Raw genomic sequence first — 26,535 nt, forward strand, 5'->3', positions numbered from 1 at the left:
AAGCCAATCTCAAAAAAGCTATACACTGTATGATTCCAACTATTTGACAGTTCTAGTAAAGGCAAAACTATGGATACAATAAAAAGATCAGTGGTTTCCAGGCGTGCAGGGGGTGGGAGGTGAACAGGCAGAGCACAGAGGATTTTTTTTTTATGGCAGTGAAAATACTTTGTCTACTGTTATAATGATAGAGATACGTCATTATGTTTTGTCCAACCCATACAATGTATAACACCGAGAGTGAACCCTAAGGTAAACTGGATTTGGGGTGATTATGATGTGTCAACAACGGTTCATTTCATCCTTGGTAAAAACTGTGCCTTTCTAGTGATTGATGTTGATAATGGGGGAGGCTATGCATGTTTGGGGACAGGGAGTGTATTGGAAATCTCTACTTTCCTCTCAATTTTGCTATAAACCTAAAACAGCTTTAAAAAATAAGTCTTAAAAAATATATTACCACAAAGAAAACTCCAGGTCCAGATGATTTCACTGGTGAATTCTATCAAACATTTAGAGGTGAAATAATATAAATTTGTGAACACTTTTCTAAAAATCAAAAGAGGGATTAATATCCAACTTATTTAATGATACCAGCATTATCCTGATACCAGCACTAGATAACTAAATTTCAAAGAAAAGAAGAGACTACAAACTAATATCTCTAATGAACATAAACACAAAAATCATCAAAAATAAGCAAATTGAATCCAGCAATACAAAAAAGGATAATGCGTCATGTTTTAGACAAAAATAAGCATAAATCTTTAAAGCCTCATGTAGGTGTTGGCTTTTAGATATGACACCAAAAGCATAAGCAAAAAAAGAAAAAAAATAGATAAATCAAAATTAAAAACTTTTATGCTCCCAAGGACGCTGCCAAGAAAGTGAAAAGACAGCCCACAGAATGGGAGAAAATGTTTGCAAATCACATATCTGACAAAGACTTGTTTAAAGACTGCACAAAGAACTCTTACAACTGAACAATAAAAAGACAACCCAGTTAAAAAAATGGACAAAGGATCTGAATAGACATTTCTCTAAAGAAGATATACAAATGACCAAATGCATATGAAAAAATGGTCAAAATATTTAGTCATGAGGGAAATGAAATCAACATTGAGAGATGGGGTTGGTGAGGGAGTCGGAATAAGATGGAGAGTGACTGCTAATGGGTATGGGTGTTTTGGGAGAGTGATGAAAAATATTCTACATTTGTGGTGATAGTTTATGCATATATAAAAACCATTGGATTATACAATTTAAATGGGTGAATTGTATGGATGTGAATTATACTTCAATAAAGCTGTTATTAAAAAAGACAGTACACACACACACAAACACAGACAAATCATAATGAACTATTTCTATACACCTAGAATGAGTAAAATAAGCAACAAACATTGACAATACCAAATGCTAGCCAGGATGCACATTAACTAGAACTCTGACATTTTTGGTAAATATTCCATTTTGGAAAACAGTTTGGCTGTTCTAAGTTAAACATACACCATACTACCCATCTGTCCTACTCCTGTGAACCTATGAAAACCTATATGTGAATGTCTATAGTTGCTTCATATAATCACCAGAGCTAGAAGCAACCCAAATTTCCTGTAACTGGGGAATAGATAAATAAACTATGCTTCGCCCATACAGTGGAATACTACTGAGCAATGAAGAGGAATGAACCAGTGATCCATGGAAGAACACAGATCAATCTCAAATACATTTGAAAAAAGCCAGAGTCAAAAGACTGTATACTATATTGATTCCATTTATATGATATTTTGGAAAAGGCAAAATTATAGAGGTGGAGAACAAATCAGTGGTTGCCAGGGCCTGGGATTAGAGGGAGTCATTGACTACAAAGTGGCATGAGTGTGATTTGGGCATATTGGAACTACTGTATATCTTGATTATAGTCATGGTGACATGCCTATATGTATTTGTCAAAACTTATAGAACTGTATACTAAAAAGGATGAATTTTACTGTATGTGATTTATACCTCAATAAATCTGTCTAAACAAAATAATCTATTGGCAGATAGTCATGCTTTTTTTTTAGTTGCCTCATACATCTAAATATTAATATCATCTTTATTAATCTAATCCTGGAAGCGTTTTAGAGAGCTTGTGTATGGCTACTTGGAAATAGGTCTAGAATTATTTACCTACAGCCAGTTTCCCCAAACCTTTTAGTCATCTCTTTTTGTTTCTTAACCAACTATAAAAATTTTTTTTTTTTTACTTTTAAGTATTAAATAATTTTACCTTAGGTAATTTATGTTTGTGTTTCTTGTAAGTATTAAGTTATTTTATTGTGGGCAGGATTGTTTTGTATCTTTTTGGTCTTTACATATTTTAATTACTTGTAAACACCTTCAAAGGATTTTTTTGGCATTTTAACTAAAGACTTTTCTTCAATTTTGATATTATTCTTTTTCAACTTTTCATTTCGTTTAATTTTCAGGTCAAATAGATGTAAAAACATTCAAAAGAGTATGAGTTATAGGTGAAGTATTCCTTAGGTAAATATGCAAATTGATTTTCTATAAACTGACTGACTAGTCTGGCAACCTTGTGGAATTCTTAAGGGTTTATCTTGATCTTTATATGTAGTAGGGTGTCTTTCTGTGATACACTGAAAGCACTGCTAATGAGAATTCAAGAATCCTGTGTGGTTGTCAGTATATAGCATATATAGAGGCATATGTGGAGTCTTTCTAAATACAGAATTCAAATGTCCTTCATATCTTACTGATAAGCAGACAGTCAACAAGATGCTACCTTTCAGGTTCTGCTTGTTTCCAAAGTTTCTTCTATTATTTCATTACCCAGAAGATAGTTTTGGTGAAGGCAAATGTTTTTGTTTGTTTGTATGTTTTCCTTTGGCTGAGCAGGAGGGAACCATTGTGTGCTCAGTTTTCCAGTCTTGGGGAGTCTTCATGCCACATGTCAGCAATATTGAGCACAGGTGTACCCTCAAGAATATCAGCTTATCAGATATTGGCAGCACTACTATGTGAGCCTTCAGTTTCCTCATAGGAGTCAGCAGTGGTCTATGTTGACTATGATGGTAATATCACAGCAGAGCTGTTGTTTTAACAGATAATCAATGGAAGCCACATAAGGTAGACACATGCCTCACTGAGATGTGCACTTTATTGGTTTTTTAATATATATTTTTATTTTTCAATTACAGTTGACATACAATATTATATTAGTTTCAGGTGTACAACAGAGTGATTAGGCATTTATATAACTTACAAAATGATCATCTTGATACATCTAGTACCCATTTGACACCATATGTAGTTATTACAATATTGTTAATGTAATAATAATATTTGTAACTACCATGACTATTTGTAACTACCAATTTGTACTTCTTAATCCTTTCTGCTTTTTCACCTACCCTGCCCCCACATCCCTCCCTACTGGCAACCATCAACATGTTTATCTATGAGTGTGTTTTTATTTTGTTCTTTAGACTTTCTGCTTTTTCACCTACCCTGCCCCCACATCCTTCCCTACTGGCAACCATCAACATGTTTATCTATGAGTGTGTTTTTATTTTGTTCTTTAGATTCCACATATAAGTGAGATCATATGGCATTTGTCTTTCTCTGTCTGACTCAACTCAGCACAATACCTTGTAGGTACACCCATGTTGTTGAAATTGGCAAGATTTTATTCATTTTTATAGCTGAGTAATATTTCATTTTATATGTACCACTTCTTTATCACTTTATTCATTGATGGACACCCAGGTTGTCTCCATATCTTGGATATTGTAAATAATGCTGCAATGAACATATGGATGCACATGTCCCTTTGAAGTAGTGTTTTGTATTTCTTTGGATAAATACCCAGAAGTGGAATTGCTGGGTCTATTTTGCATTTTCTGAGGAGCCTCCAAACCATTTCCATAGTGGCTGCACCAATTTGTAATCGCACCAACAGTGTACAAAGTTTCCCTTTTCTCTGCATCCTTGCCAACACTTGTGGTTGATTTATTGATGATAGCCTTTCTGACAGGTGTTAGGTGATATCTCATTGTGGTTTTAATTTGCATTTCTCTGATGATTAGTGACATTGAGCATCTTTTCATATGTCTGTTGGCCATGTGTATGTCCTCTTTGCAGAAATATCTATTTAGGTCCTCTGCCCATTTTTCAATTGGATTATTTGTTTTTTTGGTGTTGAATTGTCTGTGTTCTTTATAAATTTTGGATATTAATCCCTTATCAGGTGTATCATTGGCAAATATCTTTTCGCGTTCAGTAGGCTGTCTTTTCATTTTGTTGATGATTTCCTTTGCTGTGCAAAAGCTTTTTAGTTTGATGTAATTCCATCTGTTTATTTTTTCTTTTGTTTCCCCTGCCCGAGGAGATAGATCAGAAAATAATATCACTAAGAGCAATTTCAGAAAGTTAACTGCCTATGTTTTCCTCTAGGTGTTTTATGGTTTCAGGTCTTACATTTAAGTCTTTAATTCATTTTGAGTTTATTCTTGTATATGGTGTAAGAAGGTGGTCCAGTTTCATTATTTTGCCTATATTTGTCCAGTTTTCCCTACACCATTTATCGAATAGACTGTCTTTATTCCACTGTATGTTCTTGCCTCCTTTGTTATAGATTAAATAACTATATAGCCATGGGTTTATTTCTTGGTTCTCTGTTCTGTTCCATTCATTTATGTGTCTGTGTTTATGCCAGTACCATGCTGTTTTGATTACTATAGCCTTGTAGTATAGTTTGATATCAGATAGCGTGATACCTCCAACTCTACTCTTCTTTCTCAAGATTGATGTGGCCATTTGGGGTCTTTTGTGGTTCCATATAAATTTTAAGATTATTTGTTCTAGTTCTGTGAAAAATGGCATTGGTATTTTGTTACAGATTGCATTGAATCTATATATTTTTTAGGGTAGTATGGACATTTTAACAGTGTTAATTTTTTCTATCCATGAGCATAGTATATGCTTCCATTTATTTGTATCTTCTTCACCGTCTTACAGTTTTTTGAGTAAAGGTCTTTTACCTCCTTGGTTAAATTTATTCCTAGGTACTTTTTGTTTGATGCAATTGTAACTGAGATTGTTTTCTTAATTTCTCTTTCAGATGGTTTATTATTGGTGTATAAAAGGGCAATCAATTTTTTAATGTTGAATTTTGTATCCTGGTACTTTACTGAATACAGTTATCATATTTTAAAGTACCTTTGATAGAATCTTTAGCATCCTCTCTATATAGTATTGTGTCATCTGCAAATAATGAGAGTTTCACTTCTCCCTTTCCAATTTGGATGCTTTTTATTTCTTTTTCTTGTCTGATTGCTGTGGCTAGGACTTCCAGTACTATGTTGAATAAAAGTGATGAAAGTGGGCATCCTTGTATTATTCCTAATTTTAAGGAAAACATTTTTAGCTTTTCCCATTGAATGTGATGTGAGCTGTGGGTTCATCCTTTATAGCCTTTATTATGTTGGGATATGTTCCATGTATTGCCACTTGGCTGAGAGTTTTTATCATAGATGGATGCTGGATTTTGTCAAATGCTTTTTCTGCATCTATTAATATGATCATACAATTTTTATCTTTCATTTTGTTTATGTGATATATCATATTAATTGATTTGTGGATATTGAAACAAACTTGTATCCCAGGAGTAAATCCTACTTAATCATGATGTGTGATCTTTATAAAGTATTGCTGAATTCAGTTTGCTAATATTTTGTTGAGAATTTTTACATCTGTGTTCATCAGGGATATTAGCCTATAATATTCTTTTTTTTTGGTAATGTCTTTGTCTTGCTTTGGAATCAGGGTAATGGTGGCCTTGTAAAATGAGCTTCAGAGCTTTCCCTCCTCTTGAATTTTTTTCGAATAGTTTGTAAAGGATAGGTTTTAATTCTTCTTTGAATGTTTGGTAAAATTTACCTGAAGTCATGCAGTCCAGGGCTTTTGTTTGTTGGGAGTTTTTTAATTATTAATTTGATTTTATTAGTAGTAATTGGTAGGTTCAGATTCTGTCTTTCTTTCTCCAGTCTTGGAAGATTGTGTGTTTCTAAGAATTTATCTGTTTCTTCCAGATTGCCCAATTTACTGGAATATAATTGTTTGTAACATTTTTTCCTAATTATTTATATTTCTGTGGTATCAGTTGTAACTTCTCCTTCATTTCTGATTTTATGTATTTGGGTCCTCTCTCTTTTTTTCTTGATGAGTTTCGTTAAAGCTTTATCACTTTTGTCTGTTTTCTCAAAGAACCAGCTCATGGTTTCATCGATCTTTTGCATTTTTTCTTTTCTTTTTTTTTTTTTTAGATTCTATTTCATCTGTTGCCTCTCTGATCATTATTATTTCCTTCCTGCTATTCACTTTTGGCTTTGCTGTTCTTTTTTTGTTTGTTGTTTTCTTTCTTTTTTTTTTCTAGTTTCTTTAGGGGTAAAGTTAGATTGCTTATTTGAGATTTTTCTTTTTTCTTGAGGTAGGCTTGTATTGTTATGAGTTTCCTTCTTAGGATTGTTTTCACTGTGTCGCATAGATTTTGGGTCATTGTGTTTTCATTTTCATTTGTCTCAAGGTATCTTTTGATTTCTTCCTGGATTTTGTTGTTGACCCATACATTCTTTAGTAGCATGTTATTTATCCTCCATGTGTTTGTGTCTTTTTCAGTGTTTTTTTTTTTCTTGTAATTGATTTCTAGTTTCATACTATTGTGGTCAGAGAAGACGCTTGATATGATTTCAATCTTCTTAAATTTATTGAGACTTGTTTTGTGGCCTAACATGTGGTCTATATTGGAAAGTGTTCCATGAGCACCTGAAAAGAATGTATATTTAGCTGCTTTGGGGTGAAATGTTCTAAAAATATCAATTAAGTTCATCTGGTCTAGTGTGTCATTTAAGGCTGCTGTTTCATTGTTGATTTTTCTGTCTGGTAGATCTGTCCTTAGGTGTCAATGGGATGTTAAAGTCCCCTATTATGATTGTATTACTGTCAATCTTTCCCCTTATGGTGTCAATATTTGCTTTATATATTTAGGTACTCCTATGTTGGGTGCATAAATGTTTACAAGGTTTATATACTCTAGGATTGATTCCTTTATCATTATGTAATATCCCTATTTGTCTCATTATAGCTTTTGTTTTAAAGTCTATTTTGTCTGATAGAAGTATTACTACCCCAGCTGGTTTTTTTGTTGTTGTTGTTAGTTTGTTTTCATTTTTATGAAATAACTTTTTCCATTCCTTTACTTTCAGTCTGTTGTGTCTTTAAATATGAGGTGGGTCTCTTGTAGACAGCATCTGTATGGGTCTTGTTTTCATATACATTCAGCTATTGTATGTCTTTTGATTGGAGCATTTAATCCATTCAATTTAAACTGATTATTGAAAGATACATAGTTATTGCCATTTTATTATTCATCTTCATGGGGTTTTTTTCCCCCCTTCCTCCTCCTCCTTCTTCATAAAGAAATCCCTTTAACATTTCTTGTAATACTGGTTTGGTGGGGATGAACCCCTTTCAGCTTTTGTTTTTGTCTGGGAAGCTCTTTAAATCTCATTCAATTTTAAATGGTAGTCTTGCTGGGTAAAGTACTCTTGGTTGTAGGTTCTGGCTTTCATCACTTGGAATATTTCCTGCCACTCCCTTCTGGCCTGTAAAGTTTCTGTTGAGAAATCAGTTGACAGTCTTATGGGAGCTCCCTGGTAGGTAACTAATGGCTTTTCTCTCTTTGTCTTTAACCTTTGGCATTTTAATTATTATTTGTCTTACTGTAGACCTCTGGGTTCATATTGTTTGGGACTCTCTGTGCTTCCCGGGTTTGTATGTCGATTTCCTTCACCAGGTTAGGAGAGTTTTCTGTCATTATTTCTTCATATAGGTTTTCAATCCCTTGTTTTTTCTCTTCTCCTTCTAGTACCCATATGATGCCAATGTTGTTATGCTTGATATTATCCCAGAGGTCCCTTAAACTATCCTCATTTTTTCCCACTTCTCTTGCCTCCCCACTCCCCACTCCAGTTCAAGCTGTTGTTTCTCAGTCTAATTGTGTAGGATGCAGCTCCCTGGCCTATGCTGGTATTATGAGCCTTGCGCTCCCCTTGGCTGAGGCAGTTGGTCACTGGTCGTAGGTCAGCGACAAACTGCCTCACAGCAAGCAGCTCAAGGCAGCTCTTGCCGGCTGCCGGCCACTCATGCTGGCTGTTGGCCACTCATGCTGGCCACTGGCCACTCATGGCAGTACACGGTAGCCTACGGCAGCATACAGCAGTCCATGGCAGCACACAGCCACTCACACTGGCCACTGGCAGCTCCTGGCAGCACATAGTAGCCTACAGCAGCACAGCAGCCTACTGCAGCACAGCAGCCCACGGCAGCTCGTGGCAGCACACAGCAGCTCACACCGACCTCTGACTGCTCACGGCAGCCCAGCTCCAGGGAGAGCCGTTGTTCATAATCTTAGCTGTAGAGAGCGCAACTCACTGGCCCATGTGGGAATCGAACCAGCGACCTTGGCATTGGGAGCATTGCGCTCCAACCACCTGAACCACTGGGCCGACTCTATCCTCATTTTTTTTTAATCATTCTTTTTTCTTTTTGCTATTCCAATTGGGTATTTTTTGCTACCTTGTCTTCCAAATCACTGATTCAGTTTTCTGCTTCATCTAGTCTGCTGGTGAATCCTTCTAGTGCATTTTTTATTTCAGTTATTATATTCTTTATTTCTGACTTTTTAAAAATGGTTTCTATGTTCTTTTTTAGGCTACTATCTCTTTGTTGAAGTTCTCACTGAGTTCATCTACTCTCCCCCAAGTTCATTGAGCATTCTTATAACCATTGTTTTGAATTGTGTATCTAGTAAGTTGATTACCTCCATTTTGTTTAGTGCTTTTCTGGAGTTTCTTCTATTCTTCCATTTGGGATATATTTCTTTGTTTCCTCATTTTGGCTGCCTCTCTCTGTTTGTTTTTATGTATTAGGTAGCTCTGCTATGTCTCACAGTCTTGGCTAGGTGGCCTTATGTCATAGGTGTCTGTGGGGCCCAGTGGCAGTCTGCTGGTCACCTGCGCCAGGTGCTCCAGGAGTGTCCCTTGTGTGGGTTGTGTGTGGCATCCTGTTACAGTTGAGCCTTGATTACTATTAGCACGTTAGTGGGTGGGATTCACCTTCAGGCTTACTGGCTGTGGGGTTTGGCCATGTCTATAACTTTCAGACTGCTGTGCAGGTTACTCCACAGAGCTGGATTTGCCCCAGCAGACTCTGGTGCCTGGTGAAGCTGCCCTTTGGGTGTACCACTTGGAGCTAATTGACTGGTGCTCTGCTGTGGTCTGAAGCTAACCTGATGTATATTGGTTCTGGGGCCTCTTGGGAGGGTCTCTGGTCCAGTCCTAGGTCAGCTATGCCTGTGACCAGCCAGGGACTAGTTGGCAGGAGCTTCACAGTGATTTGTGGTTGGTTGCTGTTTGTGCTAGATCAGGAGGTGCATGGGAGAGGCTACATTGCAAAGTGATGATGGCTGCCACCAGTATTGGGCCTGGTGTAGCTCTGCAAAAAGCCCAGGCATTCTGAGGCCTGCTGCTGCCTGCTGGCTCCTGTAAGTCTCAGCCACTAATAAAGCCTCATATGGTAGGTGAGTTGGGTGAGATGGGGTCTCAGGGAATTACCAGTGAGGGACATGTGGTGTTTTTACCAGGTTAATGTAGATTTTTATTTGGTACCAGTGCTGATCCTGGAGTCACTCAACAAAAGTCTCAGAGCACACTGAGGTCAGTCGCCACAGGCATGGGGGTCCATGTATTCCCAAGAGTTGTCCAAGAAAGAGTTCAATGTGGGTGGTGCTGGGTGCTGGCTATGAGAGTGCTGGCCATCTGGGGAAAGTCTCAACACAAGAAAGGTGGCACCCACATGCAGGTTGCATGGGAGAAGGAATCTACACAGGGAAAATGGCAGCTGTCCCTGCAGTCCTCACCCAGAAGGCATACAACTCAGTCTTTTCCTGTATGTCTCTGGCTCCTCTTGAGTCATCATCACTCCATTGGAGCCCAAGGTGAGTGCTTGTGAGCAAGTAAGTCTGTGAGCAGTCCCCTTAAGAGGATGTCTGGGTTTCTCACAGCTTTCCATCTCACCTGGATTTTTGGAATCATGTTTTTCACAGTCACATGTTGTGGGAGCTCAAAGCCTGGTGTGGGTTGGGGTACCTCGCTCTGCCATGGGGACCTCTGTGGCTGAGATATCCCTTCTGATTCTCAACTGCCACACACTGGTGTGGGGTTAGCCCATTTCATGTCCTGCCCCCTCCTGTCAGTCTGGATGTTGCTTCTTCTTTATATCCTTATTTCTAGTTTTTTGTTCACCTAGACTTCAGATGGTTCTCCAGGTTGATTGTTCTGTAATCCAGCAGCTCTCCATCTCACTTAGTTTTAATTATAATGTGGTCATGGGAGGAGGCAAGCACAGTGTTTATCTACTCTGCCATCTTGGATTCTCCTATCTTAATTTTTTTGGATTCTTTTTCTTTTTGCTTTTCTGATTGGGTGTTTTCTACTGCCTTATCTTCCAAATCACTGATTCAGTCCTATGCTTCATTTAATTTATCTCTGATTCCCTCTAATGTATTCTTCATTTTAGTTATTCTATTCTTCATTTCTGACTGCTTCTATTTTATGTTTTCTGTTTCCTTTTTTATGATTCCTATCTCTTTGTTCTCATGAGGTCATTGAGTATCCTTATAACCAGTGTTTTTAACTCTGCATCTGATTGATTTTCTTCATTTTGTGTAGTTATTTTATTTTTATTTTTTTTTGGAGCTTTTTTTATGTTCTTTCATTTAGGACATATTTCTTTGTCTCCCTATTTTGGATTCCTCCCTGTGTTTTTTCTATGTATTAGGTAGAGCTGCTATGTCTTTAGTCTTAGTAGAGTGGCCTTTTGCAGTAGGTGTCCTGTGGGATCCAGTAGTGCAGTCTCCCTGGTCTTATGCAGGTGCTCCAGAGGTGTCCCTTGTGTGGGTTGTGAGTGCCCTCCTGTTGTAGCTGAGCCTTGGTTTCTGTTTACATGTCCAAAAGAGGGCTTGACCCTCAGGCTTAGTGGTGTGAGGACTGGCCAGGACTACAGTGGTGGAGATGTTGTGCAGGAGCTGACCCTACTGAGCAGGATTGGCTTTAGCAGGGCTCTGGTGCCTGCTCAGTCTCCCCTTTGGGTGTGCCATCTGTGAAGGCAGTTGGGTGATCACAGGCTCAGGCTGAATTCAGCCACTTGGTGTGCTGGTCACTGGGTGTGCTGGCCCTGGTGCCTGCTGTGAGGGGCCCCACTGCAGGCCAAGTTCAGCTGCAGCCCTGCCCAGGGCCACCTTGCATGAGCTACAAAGCAATTCATAGGTGGCCATCACCTGTGCTAGGCTAGGAGGTGCCTTGAGAGGCCAAGCCACAAACTGAGGCCAGCTGCTGCTAGAGCCAGGCTTGGGGTGGCTCAGTAAGTGGTATGGGGCATTCTGAGGCCAGATGTTGCTTGTTTAGGTTTTATGAACCTTTGAGAGATCTTAGGAAAGTCCGCAGTATGAGCCAACACAGGCCATTTGTATAGGAAAGCCATTGGAAACAGCTTGGGTGGCTCCGCAAGTTGGGTGCAGCAGGGTCTCAAGGAATCACCAGGGTGGGGTGAACAGTGTTAACCAGGTTGATGGAGACTCAGATATGGCAGCTGCCCACGTCTGCATGATGGGGGTTGGGGGTGGGGTGGGGGACTCAACAAAGAAATAATGGATTCTGCCAGCAATTCTGTATGGGAGAAAGCTGCCTCTCTAGCCATCCCTGAAGCCAGACAATTCAGTTCCTTCCTGTATGTCCCTGGCACCTTTCGAGCCACTGCCCCAGAGCTGAAGCTCAGAGCCAGTGAGTCCATCAGTGAATAAGTCCATGTGTGGGCCCTTTAAGAGGAATACCTGGGACTCCAGCAGCTCTCCATCTCACTTAGCCACAATCTCTGCTGGTTTTCACAGCCAGAAGTTGTGGGGACTTTCTTCTTGGCACTGGAATCTGGGCTGGGGAGTTTGGTGTGTATCTGGGACCCCTTGCTCCTTGATGGAGACCTCTTTAGCTGAAGTATCCCTCCTGCTTTTTAACCACCACATGCAAGTGGGGGACCAGCCCATTCTATGTCTCCGTCCCTTGTACAAGTCTTGAGGTGGCTTGTTCTGTATATCCTTAGTTGTTGGATTTCTGTTCAGCTAGACTTCAAACAATTCTCAATGATGGTTGTTCTGTAGTTTAGTTGTAGTTTTGATGTCATTGTGAGAGGAGTAAGCACAGTGTTTACTTACTTCTCCATTTTGACTGGAAATCCCTTTATTGGTTGTTTTACTTATTAGTAGCATTTGTTTAGTATCCAAGGTACTGGCATTTCTTAGAATTCTGGAAAAAATGAATATAAAACAAAATAGAATCAATAGTGAGTAAATGTTTTAGGATGACTAGTAATTTAATAACTCTTCTATAATACACTATGGCACTCGGAACCTCACAATAAAAATCTAAACTCTTTCATGTTATTTCAAAGACTAGTTATAATCAGGCCCCTGCCTACTTCTCCAGCCTTCCTCCCTCCATCCCTAAATTTTCACCCTGTGATCTAGCTATACTAAGCTTATCTTTGTTTTCTCTCCTGCTCCCCTTTTCAACCTAGTTGATCATGCTTCATGTCAAAGAGTTAATGGTATATTCTGTGGGAAACCTTTGCTGTTTTAGTGCCTATGTGACCTCCTACAGAAGACTAAACTTATGGTCCTTACAGCACTCTACTATTATTACCTATTGAATTATCGGTAAACTCCTTAGGACAGGGCCTTATCTTTTTTGTTATCTTTCTTTGTATCCCCAGAATAGTGTCTGGGGATGTAAATATTTAACAAAATTTCCTAAAATTGGAAGGATAAAGAGCCTTCAGTGACCATAGTGACCTTACCATATTTTCTAGTTAGCTCTGTTGCTATTTGTGATTAATTTTAACCCATTTTATGACTATAAAAATACCGAGATTGACTTACTTTTATCTTCTTCCTTCTCCTTCTATAGTTACTTAATTTTTGTGCATTCAGTTTGTTAATCTGTAAAATGGAGGTAATAGTTGATGCAGGATTGCTGAGAGAATTAAAGAAGAACCAGAACGCAAGAAGTGGCTTCAAATTTGTGACTCACGATTCTTGCTGTTGTAGATACAGGGCTCTTATTAATAATATCTGGAGGTCATTATTGCTCTGATGATTAGGCTCTAATTGTCCTAAAAGATGATTATTCCTTGATGCTCTTTTTCTTTTTCACTTTTCCTCTAATAGTGTCTCAGTCGTGAGCAAGGTATTCAGTGGATCAAAAAAGAAAGACTTCCAGCATTTCTGGAAAGTGATTGTTACTTTGAATACAGGTATGTAGTTCCATCAATATACATATTTTTAAATGCCTTTTTAAATTTTTTTACCCCAAATTATTTTTCTGTACTTGCTTAATAAAATTCACCTTTAAACCCACTTGAGTTTGGATCCCACACACTATAAGAGTGTTAGAGCATTGGTTAAAATCACTTAACTTTTCCAAAGAGATTTCACAGAAACAGTACCTAATAAGTGTACTTCAGTTGTGCTTCTTTACTCACTATATTTTTAGAATTATCTACTTGTGATAATGGCATTTATGAACAGGGTATTAAAAAATGAAAATAAGTGTGTCATGAAAAAGAATGTCATAGTGTAGAATTAAGTTTTTCTTTTATGTTCCCTGACTTTTAAAGTGTAAGTACCTAAACATTCTGAAATTTACTAAAATTTGACCTTTGCTTTGAGAAACCATTTTTTAAATAAAACAGTATAATTATTAATTAATTAGCAGTTTTATGAATAAGCCATTACATTTTAGCAGATCCTGAGAGAATCATCCTGCATAGTTAGGAGGGGGTATTGGCTTGAATGTGTAAAATAAAATTTTAGTGTTTTTTCCCCCCTGAATTCTACCATATTTGAAACTTATTTGAAATTTGTATGAATTCTAATATGCAGGTTAGCGAAATTGATGTCACAAGTGAGATGGAGTGGATCAGGCATGAACGTCACACTAAGTACAGATTTTTCTCCCTGGGCCCTGAGAAAACCACCCTCTCCACCACCTCCTGCCATTGATGATGACAATGTTATAATTATGAAAAAGTTCTACATTTCTCTTGGCGAGGTAAAAGTATGAATGTTTTACTTTGTGACTTGGCACTTCTATAGAACTTCTCACTTTAGGGAGATGAATTTCATTTGTATTAGTTGAACAGGGAAATTTATTTCAAATACTTCTAAAGCAGATTTATCAAAAATTCTTGTGGATTTATGCTGACTCCTTTGTCCTACAGTCTTTCATCTGACATGTAATTAGAATTATTATCCTCATGTGTATAAAGAAACAAATGCAAGATTGAAGAACTTGCTCAATGTCACCTGGGAAGCATGAATAACTTGAATTATGTCCATGGTTTCATTGTTCATTCCAAATTTTTATTATTTGGATTCTATAACTGTTGTACAAAAAGATGATAAATTGGGTCTTCTCCTCCTTATGTCAAGATTATTTCTCAGTAATAAAATGCATTACTATTTAACTATTATTAGATAAATTTGTCCTCCTTGATTGGATAAATGTTAGGTTGTGTGAGAGCTAACCTAGAATCAAATGTCCTTTTGGAGAGTCATGGTATATGAAAACTGTTGTTTGACCTTTGGCTTCTTATTACCAGGTCCTTCTCTCTGGGATCATACTTCCAATACACAATTCTGTACAAAACAAGGAATGTCAAATAGGTATAAGGCCCATGTGTTGATATTCTCCTGGTTTCTATTCATGGCAGACATTGCTAATCAATCATGGCAATTTTCCTACTGAGCTAGGATGTGGCTCCAAATTCTTTTCAACACAGTACTTTAGGCAGGCACTTTGAATTGATCAAAGATGTCATGCAAGAGGAAATTATTTGCCATCTATGTTGGAATGGATAGACTTATCCTGTCTTACTGATTATTTGTTTTCGTGTGTAGCTTCTATTTAATTTTGTAGTTTGGCATTTTTATCAGTGCTATTTGTTTAAAATGTTTAAAATCATGCCAGTTCCAATATTTCCACCAACTAGTGCTTAGGGAAGTACCAAAAGCACAGTTTCCTTCTCTCTTATAGTTATTTTTAAGTATTTATTTTTTTCTCTTAACTTATATATTACAGAACTGTCATGAATGTCAAAATATGTACCTATAGTAAAGCTCCATCAGGCAAAGGGAAGAATCCATCTAGGGGAATAAGTTCTGACTCCTGACATGTAAATTTAATCAACTGTAAGAGAGTAAAATCCAAGCTAGTTTGCGTTTGCTCTTTTCTGTGATAAAAACTCATTTCTGTCCACTTGATTAATATTTAAACTATATAGTAATTTTTAAATAGCTTTTAAACTTTAAAGATTCAAAGTTGTTGGGCCCTTAAATCATTTAAACCATGACTATAGGTAGAGATTAATCCTTATGATAATTGGTAATATTTCTTTGAGTCTTAGTGGTATCATCCAAACATGAGCAATTGACCTATCTCTTAAGAGTATAAAGTATAATAGTTAACTGCTTTTATGTCTGACTGACTACTTCTTTCTCCCCTGTCTTCTATTCTCTCTCATCTTTTTTTGTGCAGTTAAAACAACAAGGAGTTCTGTATATGGGTCTCTGTCAATTCCTTGAAACTTCTGTCATTATTTTGGTCTCCTCTCAATGCTTAGGATACTGCTTGGAATAGAGAAATCACTCAATAAGTATATGTTGAATGAACATATATTTAATAAATAACTTGGTTTCAAAGGAAGGAAAAGAGGGAATGAAAGGAAATTAGAGACTTTCAAAGTGGGAAAAATAATTTTCCTCCCACTTTTCTAAGTTCTTCTGGCTGGGCTAATAATCAAATTAACATGAGACAGAGTAAGAGGAGAAAATGTCCAAAACTTATTACAATATACATGTGCGGGTGCCCTAAGAATATGACATTTGATGACACATTGGGCCATTTAGGTTTATATGCTATTCTGGACTAAGGAGAAGGGGGACAGGGGCTTGGGATTTCAAAGGGAAAGTAGCCAACTTACAGGTAGCTAAGAAAGAGAAAACGTGATAAATTCTTGCTGGGCCACCCAGAAACAATGGAACACAGAGGAAGCTCAACAAACAGGCTTTCCTGGACTCTTCCCTGTCTGCCACATGTAGTTCACACTATGATGCTAAGGTGATGCTCCCTTTCTTTAAGCAGGTTTTTCTATCCGAATTCCTTTAGGCAGGTAAGGGGGTGGATCAAAGGTTCTTTCTGGCCTTTTTGTTTCTTAATAACTAGCTTAAAATCAATATTTCCAAAGACATAGTTTAGGGTGGCAAAACCTTTTATACACCCTGAAAACCTTACCTGTAAGAAGAGCAATGACTACACAGATGGCACCTTTCATTTCTCTTGCTTTTGGTCTCATTGTGTGGCCTTGAGTTGCCCTGCTGATTCTGCTAATAGTCAGGGAACAGTAGCTATTCCATTTGAGCCCTGCCTCTTCTTGGGTATTTATTAGGCTAAGGACCAACCAGCTAAATCAGAGAAATGAGAGTAATGCTGGAAACTCCCTTCTCTGCTTCTGTTGAACAAACCTGCGTTCTCTTAGAAAAATAGATGAGGACATTACTAAGAGAGGCAGGCAGGGGAATTTTTCCCAGAAGGCTGAGATAAGGAGCTTCTGAGGACTGGGTTCTAGACGCTGAGGTTCAGCTTGGGAATTGGGTCAACTGGCTCAAAGATGCACAAACCAAAGGGCAAATTGAAGGCTGCATCCCAGGGCAGGTGGGGTCAGGAGTCAGTCTTCAGGAAGCATCCAACCCAAACAAAGTTGTGAGGACTGAATCTAAGGCAAAGTGGCAGATGCAATTAGAGAGGTTTCCTGTGCTACTGAGAGTAAATCTTTGTCATATTAGGGAGAAGTTGTTAAAAACTCTGAGCCAGGTCATACAGAATTAGGGGCATGAAATTATTGGGAAGGTTGTAAATGGGAGCAGCTGGCATCCAAGATGCATCCAAGGACTGATGAGACATGGTGATGGCCAAGTTGAAGTTAGATGGCACGAATTTGTAGTGAATCCAGGAAGTAAGGTTGCATGCCTTTGGTGGAAGAGTGGTGAAGAATTTGATGTGTATTGGGCTCATTTTTTCCCTATTGTCATCTAATATTAAAATTATCTGAATGAAATTTCCTTCTCACTATTTTCTTAGCTAATGAATTATTCTGCATACAAACTTCTTTTATTTAATGGCGTAATTTTCCCCTTACATATTGTACTATGCAAACTGAATAATATTATAATGATTTGTCCAGGTTTGTGATTTGAAGAATACTGCTAACCTTATGTTAAACAAATGTGCTCTTTCTTCCTAGGCCTCCTATACTCAAGCAAAAGATTGGTTTGCATTAGCAAAACAAAGTCAGCAAACAGTATCAACGTTTTCATTACCGTCTTGTGTACTCCACAGCAAAACTGAATCACCAGTTATTTCATCTGTTTCTGGTAAGCAGAAAAGGACAAGAATGACTCCAAAACACCTTATTAAGTTTTCTGTTGTTGTTCTAATTTTGCAGTACAACACTTAGTGGTTGGGAAGAAAAAATTCTTTCCCACCATTCCCCAACTCCACCTTCTACTATTTTTCAAGAGGCAACTTGGTATAGTGAAAAGAGGAGGATGTTTAGAACTCAACTCTGATATTTAATAGCTGTGTGACTTTTATAAGTTATTTCACTTCTGGGAGCCTTGCTTTTCTTATCTGTAAATTTAGAATGGTACATGCTAAATGTATAGAAAATGGCTGGCCTAGTGCTTGTTACCTAATAGGCAGTCAATAAATGTCTGTCTTATTTCCTATCAGAGTTTACAGATTCTTATTATTAAGCCTTTGAAATAAAATGGGCGCAACCTTTATATTCTCTTAAAAGTAAATAGTCATTCATGGAACTTGAGTTTTTAAGTTCACATTATTTTTCACTTTGAAAAGCAGATACATTTCTACTGTGGGGAACTTTTGTGGATGATATAAACTTTTCATAAAAATAGAAGGAACCTTCTAGAAATGGGAGTCATTAGCATATGCTATTACTGAAAGAAAAAAATCTAGCAATGTGATTCAAGAGAGGGACTTAAGCAATTCACTAATAGTTCTTACCTAATTCTTTTGAAAAGTATAAGCACCCTCTTGGAATGATAAATCTGGATTCTCTAGAATTGAACGTAAATCTCAGTGAAGAGGAAAATAACTCCCTAGTTGAAAATAGCTGAATTTATAGGTTCCTTGCAGTTTCCCCAAAATAGTAAAGTAGAAAATTGTAGAGTAGAGATAGTGAAGCTAGGAAACAGGAAGAAAAAGGGTAGCAGGAAGCGGTGAGCAGAAGTGCCAGCCTTGCTTTCTATGTCCAATTCTGTGGGATTGAGTGTATATACCTAGTATCTTTTCATGGGTTTGCAAAAGTCTAATCTCTCATCATTGGGGAAATTTGATATATTTATTTTCAATAGAAATTGTAATGGAACATTTTCAGTTCATTGAGATTTGAAATCTATTACTGAGAAAATTGTCATTGAGGATGGGACACAGATAACAACAGAGTTTTCCTGATCCATGGCATTTCACGGGGTAGATTTGCATGTGAAAGCACTGACTTCAGATAATTCACTGATTTCTGAAAGAAAGAGAAAATAGGAGCTAAAGATGATATCTTTAGAAAAGGTGTAAAAATAATCCATTTGTATTTATAAGCTTTCATAACTACCTTATGCTATTTTGTAATTTTAATGATAGGTTGTAAGTATGATAGTAATTGAATCTTTCTGATAAAGTAGTGAATTTTTTAAAAAATTGCTAATGTAACTCCAATTCTGATCTCTTCATTTATGGCCTCATCATCTATGGTAGCTACTTTACTTTATCATATAACATGAAATATTAAAGCACAGACAGGCATACCTCAGAGATATTGTGGATTTGATTCTGGGCCACTGCAATAAAGCAAATATTGCAATAAAATGAGTCGCACAAATTTTTGGGTTTCCTGGTGCATGTAAAATTTATGTTTACACTATACTGTAGTCTATTAAATGTACAATAGCATTATGCCTAAAAAATGTATATAGCTTAACTTAAAAATACTTTATTGCTAAAAAAATGCTAACCATCATTTGACACTCAGCAAGTGGCAATCTTTTTGCTGGTAGAGGGTCTTGCCCTAGTAACATCAAAAATCGCTGATCACAGGTCATTGTAATAAGTATAATAATAATGAAAAAGTTTGAAATATCATGAGAATAATCAAAATGTGACACAGAGACATGAAGTGAGCAAATGCTGTTGGAAAAATTGTGCCAATAGACTTGTACCACTCAGAGTTGCCACAAACCTTCAATTTGTAAAAAACACAGTGTCTGTGAAGTGCAATAAGGCAAAGCACAATAAAACGAGGTGTGCCTATACAGTCATTTAATGCACATAATCTAATTCTTAAATAGATTTTTTCTTTATATAGTGACATTCTATATCAGCCTACACTTTAAAAATGTTACATGATATCTTTTTGAAGATCTTCTGTATTAGGGAGGTCAAATATATAGTTCATCTGCCACTATTATCCCCTTCCTTGTCCAGGGAAGACATGACTAGTCCCTGTTGGTAGTTTTTTTGCTTTGGACTCCTGTTTAAGACACTGGTCTGTGCAGTCACTACTTGTGATAAACCCTTTGCTATCCTGGCTATATAACATCTTGTTAATAAAAAAATATCTTTTGTATTTGTATCAGATCTAATAACCTTTTATGATTTAATACAGAGAGTTTTATCTTTGATGATGGAGTTCATCCCAGGACAAGAAAGGACCCATCTAAAACCACTAGATTACTTTCTGAATTTGAAGAAGATGGGTCTGTATCTCTACAAGACACTCCTTCTCAAGCTCTTCTGAGAATATACCTTGAAAAGCAACAGGATGTTGATGAGAACCTGACATTGCATTTCTCATCATGTGAAGAATTTTTAAGATCTTATATAACCTTTATTTTGAGAGCAGCAATTCATCAAATTCTTGGAGACCCATTTAGAGAATGCCTAGGTTATATCAATTTCAAAAATGTAACAGAAGTGGTATTTGATGACTGTTTTCAGTTTATTCCTGGCAAGAATGTTTTGTTAAGTGAATCAGTTCAACTCACAAAGGAAAAGGCAGACGAGATGATAGAAGAAGCAACTTCAAAGAGTGAGAGCATTGGATCAGAAAGCAGAGCTGATTGGTGTATTTCTCACAAAACTTATGACATTGGCAATAGAAAGGAGTTCGAAAGATTTAAGAAATTTATAAAAGGTACATTAGGGGAGAGATATTGGTGGCTATGGATGGATATTGAGAGGTTAAAAGTTCTTAAGGACGCTGGACGATATCAAAGGTATTTCTATTTTTCATTTTTCAGTAGTTTTAAAAACAAATTATAGAATATTAATTTGGATCATTTAAACACAGATAGGAAGCCTGAAATAAATATAAAATTGTAATTTATACTTTCAGAGGAATGAATAATAATACAAATTATTTTATTATAATAATATTGATTTCACTACTTCTATGATTTCATAGCTCTCAAATACTAACAGTAGCAATTATCTGAGTTTACATAAGTTTCTTCCTATAGATTATAAACCTGCTTTCAAATTGATCATTCTATTTTATTTTTATAATATCGCAGTGATATATTTTTATAGAATAAAAATGATCAGTTATATACCACACTGCCATAAGATACCTTATATAAAAGATACCTTGTGACAGTGTAAGGGCCGGCTGTTCCTAGCAGCCTGCTTGATTAACAAATTCCATGATCTTATTTGGATCACTTAGACATTTATATCTGAATGAGATATCTGCTAGATATCATACTGGATATCCTCTAGACAGCTTTTTGGATGGGGTGCAGGTCTTTGTTTCATTGCTCCATATGTTTTAGATTACTATGAGTCTTAAGAACCCAGGAGGACTCTGCTTTAAGAAAGTCCTTATTGTCTGTTCTGATCTGCTCTGAAGCAGATCAACTACAGTAGATTGCAATTCCCACTAAGGGTTTGACTGAATATGTACTAGTGACTGGGTTATTCCAATTATTTCAGTGGCATTCCGATCATAGAGCTCACTGTTGTACATAGTTATAACCGCAGGGGTTACCATGTGGTTATGAAGCATGACCTGATTGATCCTGGGGTGGAAGGCCACTACTACTTTTTGAGATGTATCAGGGAAATTATATGCAAGCAGCCTACATAGGTTCTTCAGGATCAATATCGTATTAGTTCCTATTGTTGCTATAACAAATTACTACAAATTTTGTGGCTTAAAGCAACACAAATTTATTTTACATTTAGGTGGTTAGAAGTCTGAAATAGATATACAGGGCGGCATTCTTTCTGGGGGCCCTAGGGGAGAATTCATTCCTTGCTTTTTCCAGCTTCTGAAAGCCACCTACTTTCCTTGGTACTTGGCCCCTTCCTCCATCTTCAAAGCCAACAGGATACCATCTTCTCTTTTTTCTGACCTCTGCTTCTATCCTCACCTATTTCTTCTATGACTCTGATTCTTTTGCCTCCCTCTTAGAAGGACCCTTGTGGTTACATTAGGCCTACCTAGATAATTCCAGATAACCTCGAAATCTTAATTACATCTGCAGAATCTCTTCTTAGGTAAGGGAGCATTTATAGGCCCTGGGGATTATGACAGAGACATGTTTGCAAGGCCATTGTTCAACCTACCAGAAATACTCTTCCCATTCCCATAACAATGAGAAATACTTTCATCTTCACATTGTCACACCTGTAACACAGTGTTGGTTTTGAGATAGTTCATTACTTGTCTCAAACATTTTAGAAGTGAAAACATTTGGCTAGTTGAATATTGTATCAATGTATGTATATGTGTGTATGTATTTTATTGCAGACATCTTGAGAAGATGAAAAAATGCTACCTAGTGAGCAGTGGAGATTGCTATCTTTCTGCAGAAATCTTAACAAAATTTAAACTGCTAGATGGATCTCAGTGGAATAAAGAACACTTAAAAAATATTCAGACTGAGGTTGTAAAACCCTTACTTCTATATTGGTAAGAAAAATATGAATCAAAGTTACTTGCTTTCACTTTTCCTAAGCTAGTTACAAGTTATACTTTTTTTTGTATTATGGATATATATCTTGTGGAAATTTAAAATGAGAAGATTATTATATCTTTGGCCTTCCTTAAAATACTTCTCCATTAGATAATTTGGATGTTTGGGGCCATTAAATCTATAATAAGGCTGGACAGTACTTAAGCTCCATGTTAACTTGATGAGCATACCCTTCTACACCTGACCTTTTATGGTTGGCATCTCATTACATTGCTGTGTGTGTGTGTGTGTGTGTGTGTGTGTGTGTGTGTGTATACGTGTGTACATGTAGCTAGAACTACAGATTGATTACTTCAATAAACATTTTTTGAGCACTTAACATAGGCCAAGTGCTAAGGATACAAGGGTAATACATGGTTAAGACTAGTGGTTATAGTCTAGTGGGAAGAACATACATGTGAAATAAGTATAACAAAAAAGTGAACATTCAGGATACAGAGAAGAGGTAGTGTTTCAACTAGGACTTGAGAGACTCTAAGCAAGGAAAAGAGAGTGGACACAGTGTAGAAAGTGTATGCCACTTGAGGATCAGTCAACTGTTCATTGTGGCTGTGATGGATCTGATTATGTCACTTCTCTGCTTTAAATCTTTCACTAGTAACCCCAAAGCTTGCATTGTAAAGTTCAGATTCCTTAAGTTAGCAAGTAAGGTCATCATGATTTGTCGCTTGCCCACTTCTCTGTCATCATCTCCCATCTATGTATTCCAGATTAGTTATATGCTTTGTACTATTCCATAGATAAAATGTTGTTTTTGTCTATGTCTTTAAAAAAAAAAGCATATTTAAGATACAGAAAGGTATAAATTATACCATAGTGGTCTTCTCTATATACAACCACCCAACTTAATAAAACATTACTAATACGGTAGAAACTTTACTTTTTTATTTTTTATTTATTTTTATTTTTATTTTTATTTTTTTATTAAATTGATTGGGGTGACAATGTTAGTAAAATTACATAGATTTCGGGTGTACAATTCTGTATTACATCATCTATAAATCCCATTGTGTGTTCATCACCCAGAGTCAGTTCTCCTTCCATCACCATATATTCGATCCCCCTTACCCTCATCTCCCACCCCCCACCCCGCACCCCCCTTACCCTCTGGCAACCACCAAACCATTGTCTGTGTCTATGAGTTTCTGTTTCTCATTTGTTTGTCTTGTTCTTTTGTTGCTTTTGGTTTATATACCACATATCAGTGAAATCACATGGTTACTTTTTTAAATTTAACTTTTTATTTGGAAATAATTGTTGATCATATTCAGTTATAAGAAATAATATAGAGAGATTCTGTGTACCTTCCATCCAGTTTCCTCCAATGGTAACTAACATCTTGCATAACTGCAATAAAATGTCACAATGATGAAATTGACATTGATAAAAAAATAAAAAATGTTTTTCATATTTTATGAGTTTTATGCATTTATTGGTGTGTGTATATAGTTAGTTCTATGCAACTTTATCATATTAGAGATTCGTGAATTTGCCACTACAGTCAACATACAGAATAGTTACATTGCAACAAGCATCCTTTGTACTGCCATCTTATAACCACACACACCTCCCTCCCTCCTCATCTTCCCCCATCTCTAGAAACCATTAATCAATTATATAAATGAAATAACACAATATATTATTTTTTGTGGATTATCTTTTTTTCATTCAGTATAATTCCCTTGAGATTCATCCAAGTTGTTTGTATCAGTAGTTCTTTTTCATTGTTGAGTAGTATTCTATTGTATGGATATTACACATCCATTCACTCATCAGAGAGCATTAGGGTTGTTTCCAGTCTTTTGCTGTTATTAAGAAAACTGCTACGAATGTTCATGTACACATTTCTGCATGAACATAAGTCTTCATTTCTCTGGGATGTGTTCAAGTGTCCAAGAGTGAGATTAGTGGGTCATATAGTAAGTCTATTTTAGTTTTAAAAGAAACTGCCAAACTATTTTTCAGAGTTGATGTAACATTTTACATTCCCACTTGCAATGTATGAATGATCCAGTTTTTCTGCATCCTTGCCATTGTTTGATGTCACAATTTTCTATTTTAGCCATTCTAATAGGTGTGTAGTGATATCTCATTGTGGTTTTACTTTGCAATTCTCCAATGGTTAATGGTGCTGAACATATTTTCATGTGCTTATTTTACATTTGCATATCTTCTTCAGTGAAATACGTGTATCTATTCATACCTTTTGTCCATTTTCTAATCGGATTGTTTTCTTGTTGAGTTTTAGAGTTATTTTTATTTTCTAGATACTAGTCCTTAGTCAGATATGTAGTTTGCAAATATCTTCTTCCAGTCTTAGCTTATCTTTTCAAAGACAAGTTTTCCAAAGACTTCTTAAAGGGACTTTTAGATCTTCCAGGTAGAGAACACATGGAGATTCAGAGAGAGTTGCATGCTCAGAAAGCATGGAAGCTCTATGCACATTCCCCATATCTTGCCCTCTGCATCTCTTCCATCTGGCTGATCCTGAGTTATATCCTTTAATAATAAACCAGTAATCTAGATTAAGTAAATAGGTATTGTAGATAATGAGAACCAAAATTCTCATTAAGGTGGAAGAGAGTTACAAATATAGATGAGAACAGAGTAAACCATGTGGTGATGAACAGGAATTGGAGGTGCAAATGGAAAATGCAACATTCACAAACTCATGTTACCATACTCAATTATGAAGACTGTAATTCACTGAAAAAAAAAAAAAAAAACAACAACAAAGAAACAGGACAAACCAAACAATGGAAGGTCATGAAGACAAGAACAAAAAGAATTTACAATAGAAATTCTGAAGTTAATCACATGTGGTATTTTCCTTGGGAGGGCAGTGTACTAGGAGACTGTCTCTAAATGAAGGGTTCCAGATCAGTTTTACTCCAAACATTCTATTAGGGTCGGGGAAATAGCTCTTGAGCCAAATTTAGTCAACTAATGCAAACCTTCCTACATCAAATTTTGTTGCCTGCACCTACTTTTAAGAACAATAACTATAGCTGAAAGATTTTTTAAAAAGGTGGTGAGGTCTTTCATAGAGCAAAATTTTAAAATTTTCAACTCCTCCTTTTATGGATTTAGCCTTCAATGTCAACTCTTTGCTTATTCTAGATCCTGAAGATTTTCTCCTATGTTTTTTCTAAAAGTCTTTTAATTTTTATGTTTTACATTTAAGTCCATGGTCCATTTAGAGTTAATTCTTGTATGAGGTTTAGATGTTTTGGGTTTTTTGTTGTTTTGTGCATGTGTGTGTGTGTTCGTATGTGTGTGTACGTGCGCTTATGGATATGCAGTTGCTTATCTTCATTTATTGAGAAGGCTATCCTATCTTTTTCCTTATTTTCTATGTTTTACATTAACATACAGTAGAATCAAATTGTATAAATTCATACAAGTACTATGACAATCAATATACAAACAATTATATCACCCCAAAAATCGTTCTTCCTTTACTCCTAACCCCTAATTACTGATTAGTTTTTGTCACTATACTTTCATCTTTGTGAGCCATATAAATGAAATCATACAGTATGTGACCTTTTGAAACTGACCTGTTGGTCAGCATAATGCTATTGAACAATAATGTATCTAAATAGTTGCATGTATCATACTTCATACATATTTTTTTTAAATTTAGCTTTCAAGTTGTTTATTATTGGTAATAGAACTCTGATTAAATTTTGTGTGTACTAACTCAGTATTGGAGAGGGAAAAAGCCCCTTCAGTCTCAGCTGTTAATCTCAAATTGGCCTGTTATGCTTTTTTTGCTATTTTACTACTCTTCCATTTTCAGGTCCATCAGAACCTTCCTTCTTCCTCCTCTCACCTGCACACCAATACCATGCAGGCTTATGCTTATGGCTCTACTCACCTGCTTATATTTAGGTGTTAGGGGATACCTTGTCACATTAACATTTTTGTTGTAAACGTTGTCCATGAGTGTTTGGTTTTGCTACCTAATTGCCCCGTCTGTTTTTATGGAGGGATTCTGAAAGGTAGAAAAGCAATATTGCTCGAGAAGGTCCAAGATGGCAGATTAGGTGAACATTATGCCTACTGCCTCCCAGGATCACACCAAAATTACAAGTAAATTATAGAACTGTCACCCTCAAGAATCATTTGAAGACTAGCTGAACAGAACCCCTATAACTAAGGATATAAAGACTACCACATCAAGACAGGTAGGAGAGGCAGAGACATGAAATGGGCTGTCCCCAAACCCATAGATAGTGGTTGAATAC

The 26,535-nt window shown here is 36.5% G+C and overlaps 1 protein-coding gene across 1 annotated transcript in view; it reads left to right on the top strand.

Annotated features, from left to right (window-relative positions):
- The window catches only part of RGS22 (regulator of G protein signaling 22), a 174,521-nt gene that overhangs the window by 39,135 nt on the left and 108,851 nt on the right, over positions 1–26,535 (top strand). The window contains exons 5-9 of the mRNA XM_074316672.2: positions 13,346–13,431; positions 14,060–14,228; positions 17,479–17,608; positions 19,915–20,524; positions 22,060–22,221. Of these exons, the coding sequence (XP_074172773.2) occupies positions 13,346–13,431; positions 14,060–14,228; positions 17,479–17,608; positions 19,915–20,524; positions 22,060–22,221 (1,157 nt within the window). The remainder of the gene's footprint in view (positions 1–13,345; positions 13,432–14,059; positions 14,229–17,478; positions 17,609–19,914; positions 20,525–22,059; positions 22,222–26,535) is intronic.

This window comes from Rhinolophus sinicus, chromosome 6, assembly GCF_057876585.1.
Source record: "Rhinolophus sinicus isolate RSI-liver-muscle chromosome 6, RSI-T2T, whole genome shotgun sequence".
Lineage (NCBI taxonomy): Eukaryota > Metazoa > Chordata > Mammalia > Chiroptera > Rhinolophidae > Rhinolophus > Rhinolophus sinicus.